The 14214-nt window shown below is 41.5% G+C and overlaps 1 protein-coding gene across 4 annotated transcripts in view; it reads right to left on the bottom strand.

The window, feature by feature from the left end:
- Positions 1 to 210: 210 nt before the first annotated feature.
- The window catches only part of CHD6 (chromodomain helicase DNA binding protein 6), a 586770-nt gene continuing 572766 nt past the window's right edge, over positions 211 to 14214 (bottom strand). For all 4 annotated transcript variants that reach the window (XM_029614845.1, XM_029614844.1, XM_029614846.1 and 1 more), the window contains one exon: positions 211 to 1191. In XM_029614845.1, the coding sequence (XP_029470705.1) occupies positions 280 to 1191 (912 nt within the window). In that variant the 3' untranslated portion in view covers positions 211 to 279. The remainder of the gene's footprint in view (positions 1192 to 14214) is intronic.

Below are 14214 nucleotides of genomic sequence, written 5' to 3'. Positions count from 1 at the left end.
GCTGGAATGAACATCTGGATATTAGGAGGAGAATGCAGAGCCTCCCAAACGAGCTAGACAACACGGTTTCATCTCACAAAAAGTGGCAGGGACCCTGTGACTGGCAACGCCTGTCCCCAGAGTTCTTCAACAGCAACTCATATGGACTTTGTTCATGGAAACACAGGAGTTGATGGAGAATGAGGTGAGAGGAAATAACAAATACCTACAGGATTAGAAACTTACAAGCGCAGTCTATTTTTCTGCATTTTTTTTTTTATCTGCATGAAACAATAGTTTCTAATTTGTGTTGTCACTAGTTTCTTTTAATTCCTCCTCCTCCCTCTGCTGGCACGCTCTGTTCTTTTTCAGGGGTGGCTCGGCCCGTGCAGTCTGATTTCTCCCTGTTTCTTTCTCTTGCTCTGTGTTCTCCTGTGGTGTGGCTGGTTCTGTTTCTGTGCTGCTGGAGTCTCCTTTGGCTTTCTTTCTCTTCCTCCGCTGGCTTTCTAGATTCGCCGTCTCGGAGTGTCTGCTTTGCTGCATTCCAGGCAGTGCCATACCAATACTGGGAGAGAGGAACATGGAAGGATAGATCAGGCCATGTGACATTCCAGGTATAAGAAATGGATTAAAAGCTACAGGACTACTGGTAGTGACTACAGGATCCGAGTGATCTGAGAAGGGGCTCGGAATGGACTTGCTTTCAGATGGTGCCTCTTTCTGTATGTCATGGCCCACTGACTTGTCCTCAGGAACCTTTCCGGTGTTGGCTGCACTGTTTTTTGTTGTGCTTGTTAAGGAAGTTGGAACATTTGATGTGCATGTAGTTGTCATACAAGTAGGTGGGTTCAGAAGCCCTCCAACACCAAACATCTGTGGCACGGTGGCCATGCCAGGCAGCATCATGGGTAACATACTTAGGGTGTTTTTGATGTCCTCGCCAGCAGGCACAGCTGCAAATCCAGCAGGAAAGCCAACCAGCCCAGTTAAAGGTATTCCCTGCATGTTTCTCATATTTTGAAGTCCCACCAGGTCCATCCCAGTGATGAGTCCATTCATGAATAAAGGTCCCATTCCTGAGGAGGTATCTGCTACAATCCCCGTGCCTTTTATCAACTCGCTTCTTGGCCGCCTCCCTCTTCTTCTGGGCCCAGCGTCTCGTAGAATAGGCTCAGTCAAGATACGATTAAACTTGCTTTCTGGCAGGAATCCCTGAAAATTAAAAATAATAATCCAAAACAGCTGGTTAGAAGAGATTTTCTTATTTACTTGCTTTGCAGTGACACTCTGCATTTATTCCTATCTAGCCCTCATCTGGGAGACATCAAATAATACCTTTCTTACTCTTTTCCCTTGCAGCTTTCATGTAGGAGTGATCATGCAATCTCTCTCTTTCTATTTCTTTTCACCAAGCTCTTATCGGGAAACTATCATGTTTGGTATTTATTCGGTGTATGAATCATCCTTTACGCTATTCAGATTTGATGAAGAGTAAAGAATGTGACTGAAAAGTATGCTATACTTTCTAGGCCACAATACTTTTAAAACAGTAAAATATCACAATACAGAAATCAGAATAAGATTACACAAAGAGGCCAATATTTAGTAAGCTGGGAAGCGGACAAGTTATCAAGCTAAAATTATCCTGATAACTTGTTCCACTGAATTTACTTGCCTAAAATTACCCAGCTATCTGTAGTTGGATAACTTTAAAACCATACTAGCTATACTTGAATATAACTGGTTAGGTTTTAAAGTTATCTGGCTGTGTGTGGCTGGATAAATTGCCACTTAAGATATATTCAAATATAGCCAGTTAAGTGGCAACAAACAAGAGCAAAAAAAACAAAAACCCTCCATGAACTTCAGGCCAAATCCTTGAGTCCCCTCCTACCCCAGAAAGGTAAAAGATAAGGGCAGATCTAGAGCCTGATTCCCCACAACCCTCCTTTCAAAACAAGGGTGCCAACTCTGGTCCTCCAGAGCCACAAACAGGCCAGGTTTGCAGGATATTCACAATGAATATGCATGAGATATATTTGCATACAATGGAGGCAGTGCATGCAAATCTATTATTATTATTAGCATCTTTTATATTCATGTTCCATATTATGTTCTATACAGAGCATATAGTTTACATATATAAAATTCATACTTAACAATACAGATAAAATGATCTCATGCATATTAATTGGGGATATCCTGCAAACCAGGCCTGTTTGTGGCTCTGGAGGACCAGAGTTGGCACCCCTGTTTTGATTGGAGGGTTGTGGGGAATCAGGCTCTAGATCTGCCCTTATCTTTAACCTTTCTGGGGTTACGGGCTAAAAGCACAATCTCACATGCACCCCCCTTCTCCACCCTCCGCCCAGCTGCAATCTCTTTTTATCTTTCCCACCCACATCTTTCTCCCCCCCCCCCCAGTTATTGTCAGAGCAATGCTGGATACACCAGGAGCAGGTAAGAAAATATCTTTCTCCTAGGGAGGGGGTGGTGGGAGAGAGGCAGGAGGGATCACAATCTTCACCCCAAAAAATCAGTAAAAGGATGGGGTGGGGGGCTGGCCTCGGGGCAGTAGGAGCTTCTCTAATCTGTTTGGTAGGTTGTGAAAAATCGGGCTCTAGGCCTGCATGTAGGCTCTACTGTTTCTGGGGTGGAGGTCTCCAGATTTTTTATTTTGCTCCTGTTTGCTGCCACTTATCTATATTTGAATATATCTGGCTAAGTTGCCAGTTCTAAGTTATCTGTCCACACCCGGCTAGATAACTTTATGACTGCTCTTTGGCAGTGACTTTCCTGGTTTGGAGAAAGGTTGCTAGCCTTAATTTCCTCTTTGGTTTTGAATCCCTATCTTATTTTGACGGGCTTACTGTGAGTGGGCTGATACAATTAATGACTTGGTCAGCAATGTTCCTCTATACTTGAGTATTAGGGAATGGTGCCTGCAGTCTCAGCTTTGACCATTATGTGGCTGTTTGATTTTTAAATAAATAAAAGGCCCCTGTATGGGCCTGAGCTCCTATTTTGAATGGGTAATGAAACTAGAGAGTTATCCACCGAAATGTAGATTGTAGATGCTTAATGCCTGACCCATTAAGTTTTTTTTCTCAAGACCTGGAGTTTGCAGTCTCTGATAATCAATGGTCCTCTATCTGGAATAGCATACTAGGTTCATTTATTTCTGTGTCATATTTGGCCACTGAGTATAAGATTTTGTTTCAGATGCATTTTACCCTTGCCTTCCTCAATAAAATCTTGTGTGATGCTCCAGATACCTGCTGGAAAGATTGCTCCCTAAAGGATACATTTAAACATATACGGTGGGACTATTTCTATAACCAGTGGTTCTGACACGGGGTCATACTGAAGGTTAATGACATAGCTCATTCAAATTATCCTTCATTATTTATTTATTTACATTTCCAGGAAAGTACTGAAAGCAGATAACAGTAAATAAGTTATTGTAATTTCAAACAACAAAAATATAAAATACACAAACATAAAACACCTCCAATCACATAATAAAAACCTCAAAACAAACAATGCAGATTAAGATTAAACTTTCTTAACGTAAAATCATTGCACACACAGAGTAATTATAAATCCATACCAAACATAATCTGTGATACTAAAGTAAAACCACTGCATAAAATACATTTTAATTGCTTAATCTAGAAATAAATACCAAACAAAAAATAAAGTTACTCAAATAGGAACATTTAAAACAGGAATTGGCTTCTAAAGAAACTAGTTACAATCTTTAAAACCAGACAATAAATAAAACTACTCATATGGAACAACAGACTATGCATTTAATATGGAAATAAGCTTCTGGTGAAAAACTAATCAAAAGCTGTTTCTAGCATGCCAAAACTTTAGATAATCCCCTTTATATCCGATTTTTTTTTTTAGCGGTGAGTTCCTGAGCGTATGAGCCATTTAAGAAAAAGTCTTATTTTGGTCCCCAAAAGCTTTACTTCAGTCATTGATGTAAATGAAGAAGAGCTTCCCTAGAAGATCTAAGAGGCCTAAATGAGATATATTGGAAAAAAGAGCTCCTTCAAATACAGACGACTAGCAAGCTTTCAGCGCTCTAATAGCCTATTTCAGTATCTAAATTTTACTCAGTAACAGACTGGCAACCAATGTAATAGACTGCACATCTATTAGCTAACAAATTTTGGGTGCAGGACTGAAATGGCATCCAAAATTTGTGACAGCTAATAGACATGCAGTCGTATTTTGTAGTAGATGAATTTATTTCTATTAATTTTAATGATAGACCCATACACAAGGAATTACAATAATCCAGCCTAGAAATAATTAAAGCATGGATTAATGTAGCCAGGTTATGCTTATTTAGAAAGGATACAATTGGCGAACAAGGCATAGCTGAGCGAAACATGATTTAGATATTGCAACTATTTGAAATTCCATACTTAAAACCAATAAATCCAAAAGAAACATACTTGAGGGAGACACTGTAATACAAACCTACCTAGGATTTGCAAAGGGTGCAATTCATAAAACAATTTATTAATCCACAGTAATCCAGTCATGGCAAGGTTTACTTTTAATTTATATTATAAACAGATCTTTATTTCCTTCAAGCTCTGATTCAGCTTATTACAATCTATCTCATGTCTCTAGCCATATCTGAATATATGCTCTCACCTCGTGCTTAATGTCTTTGATTTGACTGATTGCAATTTGGACTATAATTTTAATTGTAATCTGTTTTGAGACTAATTTAGAAAAAGGTAAAATATCAAATATTTATAAATAAATTGATTGTATCAACCTAATTTTCACCTAGCAGGATATATATTTGAATAATGTTTATGTAAATATAAAATTGAATAATTTTCAAATGAGATCCTCCAAAGATTGCACGTAAATAAAATAGGTGATAAAACAAAGCGCTGGGAACTCCATATTTAAGAGGCCAAGGAGATGAGGAAAATGTCCCAACATCACTTGCTGCAACCTACCACTTACAAAAGATTCAAATCAGATTAAAACCAGGCCCTGACAGAGTGCACCAATACCGAAAGAACTGAAGGAAATGTTGACTGCACTCTTCACAGCTCTGTTCAGCTTTTCTTTAGAGATTCCAAAGGACTGAAGGAGAACAGCTGCAGTCTCACGTCACAAATGTGGGAAGAAGGAGGAAGCAGGTAACTAGAGACCTGTGAGTCTAATGTCAGCAATGGGCAAAGTTATAGAAGCACTATTAATGAAAAGGACAGTGAAGTACTTTGAAATGAATAGATAATAGGACCCTTGACAATGTTATTTCAGAAAAGGGAGATCTTGTCAAAAAGCGTCATTGAGTTCACTGACGAGGTGACTAGAGTTGTAAATCAGGGAGGTTACCGGATGCAGCATACCTGGACTTCACTAAAGCTTTTAACATTGTTCCACACAGAGGACTAGCAAACAAATTAGCCAGTATACTGGTAAGTCAGGAAGTTAACTGAGTAAAGAACTGGTTACACAACAGATGTCACAAGGTGGTGGTCAATGGAATTCACTCTGTGAAGATAAAGTGCCCAGTGGGATAGTTCTGGGCCTGATGCTAGGACTTATCAGCAACACTGCAGAGGGACCTGAGGGAAAAATATATCTATTTGCAGATGACACAAAAATATATATACTGGTAGACACATCAGAAAGGGTGGATAAAATGAAGGGGAGCTTGAAAAAAAAACTGGAGGAACAGTCAAGTATTTGGAAGATGTACTTCAGTGCAAAAAATATATTAAATCTTGCATTTGGGCAACACAAATCTATTAGCCACTTATCAGTTAGGCCAATGAGAACTGGCAATTGCCAAACAGTAAAGGGACTTGGGTATAATCATCTTGGATAACCTGAAGGTTACCAATCGGCATAACAAAGCATCAGGAAAAGCTACAGTGTACTCAGATACCTAAGGATTAATATCATCAGCATGAAAAAGGAAGAAATACTGTTCTTGCATAGGTGATTAGTGAGACATCATCGCGACGTCTGTATTGTGTTCAGGAGGCCCTAACTTTGTATGGACACTGAAAAGATGGGAGCAATTAAGCGAAGGGAGACCCAAATGGTACAAGGTGTACAAAATAAACCCTACACAGAGAGGCTTAACAACTCAAAATATACTTAAAACAGTAAATGGAAGAAAAAAAGAGAAAGATGGGATATGAAAGAAACATTCAGATAATTTAGCAGGCTTCCGTAAAGTACAAGGCGGTGGCATTTTCTGCAGAAAAACATGTTTGAACAAGGGCTCATGGTATAAAGTTGGAAGGAAGACTTCTTTACTGACAGGGGATAGATGCCAGGAACAGCTTAGCAGCAGAGGTGGTAGCATGCAAACCTGGGGCAATTTACGCATGCTTGAGACAGATACAGATAGTGTTCTTAAGAGCAATGGTGGAGGAGAAGTAGGGTAAAAGAACTCAGGGGGCTTGGGTGTTGATGTAATTGTGACACTGCGTATGCTCATAAGCCACAGAAGGTCAGAGAGGGGAGGAAACAAAGCAGACGTCCACAAAGTTTGGAATACTCTCAGGTAGAATCAGGGGGAGGTGGCAGGACACATTAGCTACACTCCCCCCGTTAAGGACAGGGAGTACATTTTCAAATTTATTTACCCAGGTAAACTGGTTGCCTGTAAACTGCCCTTAATCCAGCTAGAAGTACTTGCAGGGCTAGAAAGTGGGGAGGTTTGTGACTACGTAAAAAAATAAACTGAACGAAAATCAGCCCTCCTCCTCCTTTACGGGTCGATACTGTAACGTGCGGTTGAGGATTTCCCGTCTGTAACGTGCTGGGAGCGCACAATTCGGACGCGTAAGGCGATCCAGCGATACAGTCTCCAGTTTCACTCGTCCTTAGCGCTTCTTAAAACAGACGCATAACCCTTTCCGCACGCAGCATGTATATGATATGTAAATGAACGAATTAGCTGTATAATGAAGGAATTAGCTATTCCCCTCCGATACTGTGACGCGTGCTCAGATTATCTCCTTTGTAACCCGCTATTTTGCCGCGTCCTTAACCTGTTAGTTTACCGCCACCCTCTACTTGGTGTTAGTGTGGTGTTAGAAAATTAAAACGGGAATAAAGTGTAAAAAATGGGGGCGATTTCAGCGCTCAAGGCCCCGTCTGGTCTCCGGTGCAGCCGCAGTCCTGTCCCCTCCTCCCAAGCAAAAAAAAAAACCGAAAAAGTAGCAAGGCTTGGGCCTGCTACGGTAGTCCCTTCTCCCTTCCTCCCGATTTCGGTGCTCAAGGCGGCCGGGTGGGCGTGCATTCATCCAGGCAGAGGGAGCCGGCGGCGAAAGCGGCCTCCGGCTCCCTCTGCCTGGATGAATGCATGGCCCCCGCCGGCAGTGAATGAATGCCCGTGCGATTTCAGCGCTCATGCCTTGAGCGCCGAAATCGCACGGGCATTCATTCATGCATCAAATTCCTTATAGGAAAACCTCTTTCTAACAAATAAGTTGATCTCCAGCCTTTTTTTTTTTTTTAAATCAGAAAAAGACCACTGAACCCTAGTCATAATGAAAATTACTTTGGCTCCTGAATGGGCAACCGATTAGATTGGGATAAACAGAAACAATGCCTGTGCGATTTCGGCGCTCAAGGCATGAGCGCCGAAATCGCACGGGCATTCATTCACTGCCGGCGGGGGCCGTGCATTCATCCAGGCAGAGGGAGCCGGCCGCTTTCGCCGCCGGCTCCCTCTGCCTGGATGAATGCACGGCCGCCTTGAGCGCCGAAATCGCACGGGCATTCATTTACTGCCGGCGGGGGCCGTGCATTCATCCAGGCAGAGGGAGTCGGAGGCCGCTTTCACCGCCGGCTCCCTCTGCCTGGATGAATGCATGCCCACCCGGCCGCCTTGAGTGCCGAAATCGGGAGGAGAGGAGAAGGGAGAAGGGACTACCGTAGCAGGCCCGAGCCTTGCTACTTTTTCGTTTTTTTTTTTTTTTGTGCCTCGGGAGGAGGAGACAGACTGGGGCTGCACCGGAGACCGGACGGGGCCAGGGCAGGTGAGCGGGGGCTGGGGGAAAGTTTGCCGAGCATCGGGGAACATAACTGTCCACTTCCTGGTACCTGTCATTTCAAATGTTATTTGAAATGACAGATACCAGCGCGGCCGTGAAGCGTTAGGCCCGTGAACCCAGGATACTGTATAGGCGCTCTATACAGTAAAATGGGTTGCGCGGGCCTAACGCTTGCCTAAGGCTTCGCAGCCACGGCATGCATTTGCATGCAATTAGAAGAGAGTATCGAGCGCTAGGTGAAGAGAACTGTGCATGCGGACTTAGAGTATCGACCTGTTACTAATTTCAAGGTAAGCAAAACCTAACAGCCCCCAGCTTTGCTGATAAGCCCAAGAGAAGTCAGCACAAAGTTTGCTTTTGCTAGGTGTCTGACAGGTCTGGGAGGAGAAGGGCATTGCTGCTGTTGCCACATGCCTGATCAGTCTGGAGGTTTAAGCACACTACAGACACCAATAGTAAGCATCTGGCAAACCGAGAAGGAGAACACTACTGTTGTCGCTCTCATTCTGTCTGATAGGTCGGAAGAGGGAGAACACTATTGCTGTCACCTTTGCTGATGAACCTGGGAGAGGGAGAACACTGCCTTGACCAGTAGTGAGTATCTGATGGATCTAGGAAATACAGTAAAATGTGAAAAGTGTCCTTGGCAGAAAAAAGCACCAATCTAATCACTGTATTTCCTTTCAACTGGATTATTGCTTTGATTGCGGGGAATATTGCTTAATATACAGTTTAAAAGCAAATATCTCAGAAGAACAGTCTGCTTTCACCTAGCCACATTCATTTAGTGTTACAAGTTAAAAATTCATGCCAAATGCACACATGAAATGCTTAGTTTTAAATTCTATGTCTTCTTCATCGACATCCTTTCAGGCTTTTTAATGCATCAATCTTCGATTCTGTCACAGAAGTAAAAGGATTTTGGCCCTTGTTAACATGGCCTCATAAGTATTTAAATAACACCTCTAGCACTGGAAATAATGTGTTAAATGCCATTCTCTGCAGTATTAATGACTGAATTTCATAGGTTGGATCCTGAAGAGAGAGGGATGTTATTTAAATGTGTATATAGAAATGCTGATTTTTTAAAATCATGTTAAACCCCTGACCCACATCTTCTGCAGAAAATACCAGTGTGAAAAGCACTGTGGATCAAGCTGGGTCTGGGCATGGAAGCAGAGTGGATTTTATTTTATTTTTATTCTACCTACTCCATAGACTGCAGTAGGTAACAATAGCTATAGTTAGTGGTGTTATTTTCACAGTACAGAAAATTTGGTTTTAACATGCTTTGCCATCTAGGGAGAGCCTCGATTTCTTTGGATCTTTACAGACACTGAGGAACCATGGACACATGTAATTCCTAGAAGAGTTTCTCTCCAAAGGTGAACTCTGTTTTAGCAGGACTGGTGGAGGAAGGAATATCAATAGTCATCTGTTCTGAGGTGCTGGTTGAAGAAGGAAGATTATTACTCTAGACAAAAACTAAAAGTGAGAGACAGAAGATATAAGAACAGCAAATGAAGCAGTGGAAGTGATGTGCACATTTAAAAAAAAGTGGCGAGCAGCAGAACAAACCAAGACACACTGTAGTCATGGGAGACAATATTACAAGGAATGAGGATCAGTGGTGTGAAGAGAAAATGGAGAACTGTATACAGTGTCTTGACTTTTGGCCACCAAGGCTCATGACCTGACAAATACTGTAGAGGGGCTATTGGCAAACAAGGAAGTATGGAAAAATAATCTTAATTATATGTACACAAAGTTGGAGTCACATTAGGAATTACCACTCAGGAAAAAAACCTTGAAATTATTGTGGACAATACATTGAAATCCTCAGGTCAGTGTGCAGAACTAGTCAAAAAAGCAAATAGAATGTTAAGAATGTTAAGAATTATTTGGAAAGAAATGGAAAATAAAACAGAATATCATAATAAATCTTTGATGTGATCACACCTTGAGTGTTCTGTGTAGAACTAGAAAAGGTATAGAGAAGGTATATGTTCGTGATATATAATGTATGTGCTCTTATCAGTGATGTAGTTTACGGGCACTGTCGTATTTAGTGTTATTTTTATTTTTCTGAATTTTATTATTGCTATGTTTGTATTTTTTACTGATACAACTCATCGAGAGTATATGCTTTTTGGGGGTAAATGCAACGAAATAAACAGACAAGCAAAAATGATAAAGGGGATGGCTTCCTTATAAAGAAAGGCTGAACAGTTTAGGATTTGCCAGCTTCGAGAAGAGGCTCCTGAAAGGGGATATGATGGAGGTCTAGAAAATCAACAATGGCGTGAAACAAGTTCATAGGGAATTTTTTTTTTTTTAAATCTTTTCAAGTAGAACTAGGACTAGAGGATACTTCATAAACTTAACTGGTAGCAGATTTAAATCAGGAAAGTATGTTTTCCACTAACATAGAATTAAGCTTTGAAATTTGTTCCCAAAAGATGTTGTTAAAGGTGATGAACGCATGAACAGCCTCCTTGTGAAGGCAAGGACAGTATCAGAATTCAAGAAAACATGGAAGCACAGAGGTTTACTCTGGGAGAGGAAGGGGTTATAAAGCTGTATGATCTTTAGCTGCTGTCATGTTCTATGTTTCTATGCTTAGTAGTATTGATGGGTTTAAAATAGGTTTAGGGTAGTTTCTTGAAGACAAGTCCATTAATAATTAGTAGCCAGATAGATGTGGGGATAGCCACATCTTAATTCTGCCAGATCCTAATGGATCTCCTCATTAGGATGTCAGTACTTCCAAATGATCAAGATTGTCCACTGTAAGAGAGAGGATATTGGGCTCGATGGACCATTGGTCTGACCCAGAATGGCATTTCTTATATTCTTATAGATTTTGCTGTTAATTGTCCACATAGAAAGAGAGGATGTAAAATAAACAAACAAGGGATAAATAAGAAAGAACAATGTGCCTGTTAAGGCATAAGAGAAATCATTTTTGTCATCTTCTTGGAGATTTTCTTGGCATGTAGGTTCTTAGAAAAGCCTATACAGAAAATTATGAGAATTAACTGATGACCACCTAACTCAGAGATTCAACTTTGGATATCATTAGTCAACCTTTTGGATGAATAGTGACTTTTTTTTTTGCCATGATGATTTAAATTTGTGTAGCATGTGTAGGTGTGTCTGGGTATGGTAACCTTCTTAATAGGTCTCTAGGAGATCTCTTCAATGGGGTAAATTTAAATGCCGTTTATGTGCTTAAATGGCTTCTTATAAAATTGCCCAGGGTTTGGCAAATAAAAACCTATGACGGTAACTTTTAAACTTGCACGCGAGCACCCGTGTGCCTATTTATCGGCCCACACCCAGGGGCATGGCTAGTTTATAAAGCACACGTATATATGCGAGCGTGTTATAAAATAGCCTGGCCACGCGCACGTGTGCTGAATTTTAAGTGGGCGCTTGCCTGTGCACGCAAATCCCGCTTCTACTTTGTAAATGGAGGGATCTTAAAAGGAAATGTGTGCCAATGCATTTGCCAGTTTTACCAGTTTGTTCCCAGTTCGCTCAATTAAAAGACAGGCCCCCCCACTTCCTCTACTTTGATAGCCTGTACATTCCCCAGTTACCCCAGACCCTTTAAACCCCTCCGAAATGGCTATTTTTTTTTTTTTTACTTACCTGCCATCCATAGCAATAGTAAAGATACAGGGCAGGTGGACTCGGCCTGTGCTGGTTTGCTTAAGTATTTACCTGCAGATTTGTGGTTAAAGTCCCAAAACACCCATGTACCCTTCACACCCTGCCCCCTTTTTGAGAGTTTTAAGATGAGCGCACAGCAGCAATTAGACATGTATCCCAGGAGGCTTTTAAATCTGCTCTGCACGCACAAACCTGACATCTGCGCATCCCTTCATTTCCGAGTGCGTCAGAATTTTAAAATTCACCTTTTTGTGTGTAACCTGATTTCATGCATCCTTGTATGCACACAAAAGATAGGTGTTCCAGGGGTGGAACTGGGCAAAGTTGGAATTTCATGCCTAGTTTTGATTTAAAAAAATATGCGCACATTAGACCCTACAAAGAGTAAGTGTAACTGTGTGGGAGAATTTCTGTGCATTATTTCGGACAATTTTCAAAGCAGATTGATGCACGTAAGTCGGCTATAAAGATTGATGTAACTTACACACGGTTTTGCCAGCTTCCTTATGGAAGCTCTTACCTCCGAGGGACCACGGAAGTCAGCTCGGGAAACTCAACTGGGTGAGTGACCGCCAGGTATCACCGCAGGAGTGCGGGGCTTGACTTCAATAGGTGTCTTCTAGGAATTTAGTTGTTAGAATTTGGAAACACGCTCAGCGAGCGTGAGGTAGCTCCAAACTGCTTTGGAGACGGAAATTACTGAATGGCTGCACTTCCTGCAGGGGTATATGTACCCGTGCTGACATCAGATCCGTCTCCAACTGCTAGCACGAGCACACTATACTCATTTGTTTTGAGTCCATCTGCTACACGCTAGGAAATGGCCGGTTATGAAAACGTCCTCTCAATATGTGGGCGAATTTACTTGGGGATGTCCTGTAGGCTTGTAAGTTTAGCTGGACTGAGCAGAGGCATTCTGGATGGTGGAGTTAGGGAGGGGTTTGGATGTACGCATATACTTTGGGATTTTCAAAATTATGAAGGTCAATTTTCAAGACTTTACACATGTAAATGGGCAACTCCTTTGAAAATGCACTTCAAAGGGCTGAATTGTCAAGATTTTGTGGGTGTAAATGGGCTTTTGAAAATTGTTACTATATATGCTATTTTTACGCATGTAACTCCTTTGAAAATTCACTTCTATGTGCATAAATGTACATGTGTATGTTTGCTTTGAAAAAAGTCCTAAAGAAAATGAAGAAAGTGTGCATGGGTGTAATTTGCTTGTGCAGCAGTTACTCCCCTTAGCGGAAGGCATGGAGATTACTACCCTTAACCAATAAGCTTTGATGCTTTTAATGCAACTGCAACATTGCTCCCTGCTTCAACAGCTGGGGTAAATGGGGGAATAGTATTCAGACAACAACCAAGAGAGCCTCAACTTCTACGGTCTGGGGTACTGATATGCAGACATAAGGGAAAAAGCACAGGCCTGCTTCTCTAGGGTCAAGTTCATAAGCAAAGCAAGTCAAGCAGCACTGTCTGAATTTTCAAGAAAGCTCGTCACCCAGTAAAAATGAGAAACATGGAAGTAACTTGCATGGAGTGGCGGTTACTACCTTAAGAAGCTTGCCAGGCAGACTGGCTGGACCATTTGGTCCTCTTCTGCTGTCATTACTAAGTTACTGTGAAGTGAAAACTTATGAGCATATTTTCTAACTTTCTTATGTAAGCTGTTACAAAATTACCCACTTCATGGATAAGGCCAGGGATAAATTATGGCAAAGGGGATCCTTTTCAAGCAAAAATCTAGAGTGTTAGAGTAAAGAAATGCATGCTTACTGCCAGAGAAAAAAACAATGTTTTTCACTTTTTATTTTATATTCTACCTTTCGTGACTGGTTAGCCACTTCAAAGCAGATTGCATTCAGGTACTCTAGGGCTCACAATCAAAGTTTATACATGAGGCAATGGAAGTGAAGTGACTTGCCCAAGGTCATAAGGAGTGTCAGGGGATTTGAACCCTGGCTTCCAGCCTGCTGCTCTAACCACTAAGCTACTTCTCCTCTCCTGTATGGCATGAAGGATCAAACCCAGGACAATAAAACAAAGTGGAAGGGATTGTAGGGCTGAGCAATAGGTGCAGGCAAGATAAGATCATATGATCTTTTTCTGCTGTCACATTTCTATGTTTCTTTAAAATAAATCTTAACAAATGAAATGGAGTGCACTTTCAAACAGTGAAAAGGCGGTTAAAATAGGATTAGGAGGAAAAACCTGTTATGGAGGCTTTCACATCCTGTCCCTGGATCAAAATTTTTCACATGAATGATTCCAAGGCAGATAACTTTGGAGAAAGTCAGGTGATCTCTGATGGCAAGTGTGCTTTCAATCAGGCTGATACAGTACAGTGCGCTCCAACGGAGCGCACTGTTAACCTGTCCTTGGACGCGCGTTTTCCCTTACCCCTTATTCAGTAAGGGGAGGAAAACGCGTGTCCAACCCGCGGCACCTAATAGCGCCCTCAACATGCAAATGCATGTTGATGGCCCTATTAGGTATG

This window comes from Rhinatrema bivittatum, chromosome 8 (assembly GCF_901001135.1).
Source record: "Rhinatrema bivittatum chromosome 8, aRhiBiv1.1, whole genome shotgun sequence".
Classification (NCBI taxonomy): domain Eukaryota; kingdom Metazoa; phylum Chordata; class Amphibia; order Gymnophiona; family Rhinatrematidae; genus Rhinatrema; species Rhinatrema bivittatum.
This window is presented reverse-complemented; position numbering and strand designations above follow the sequence as displayed.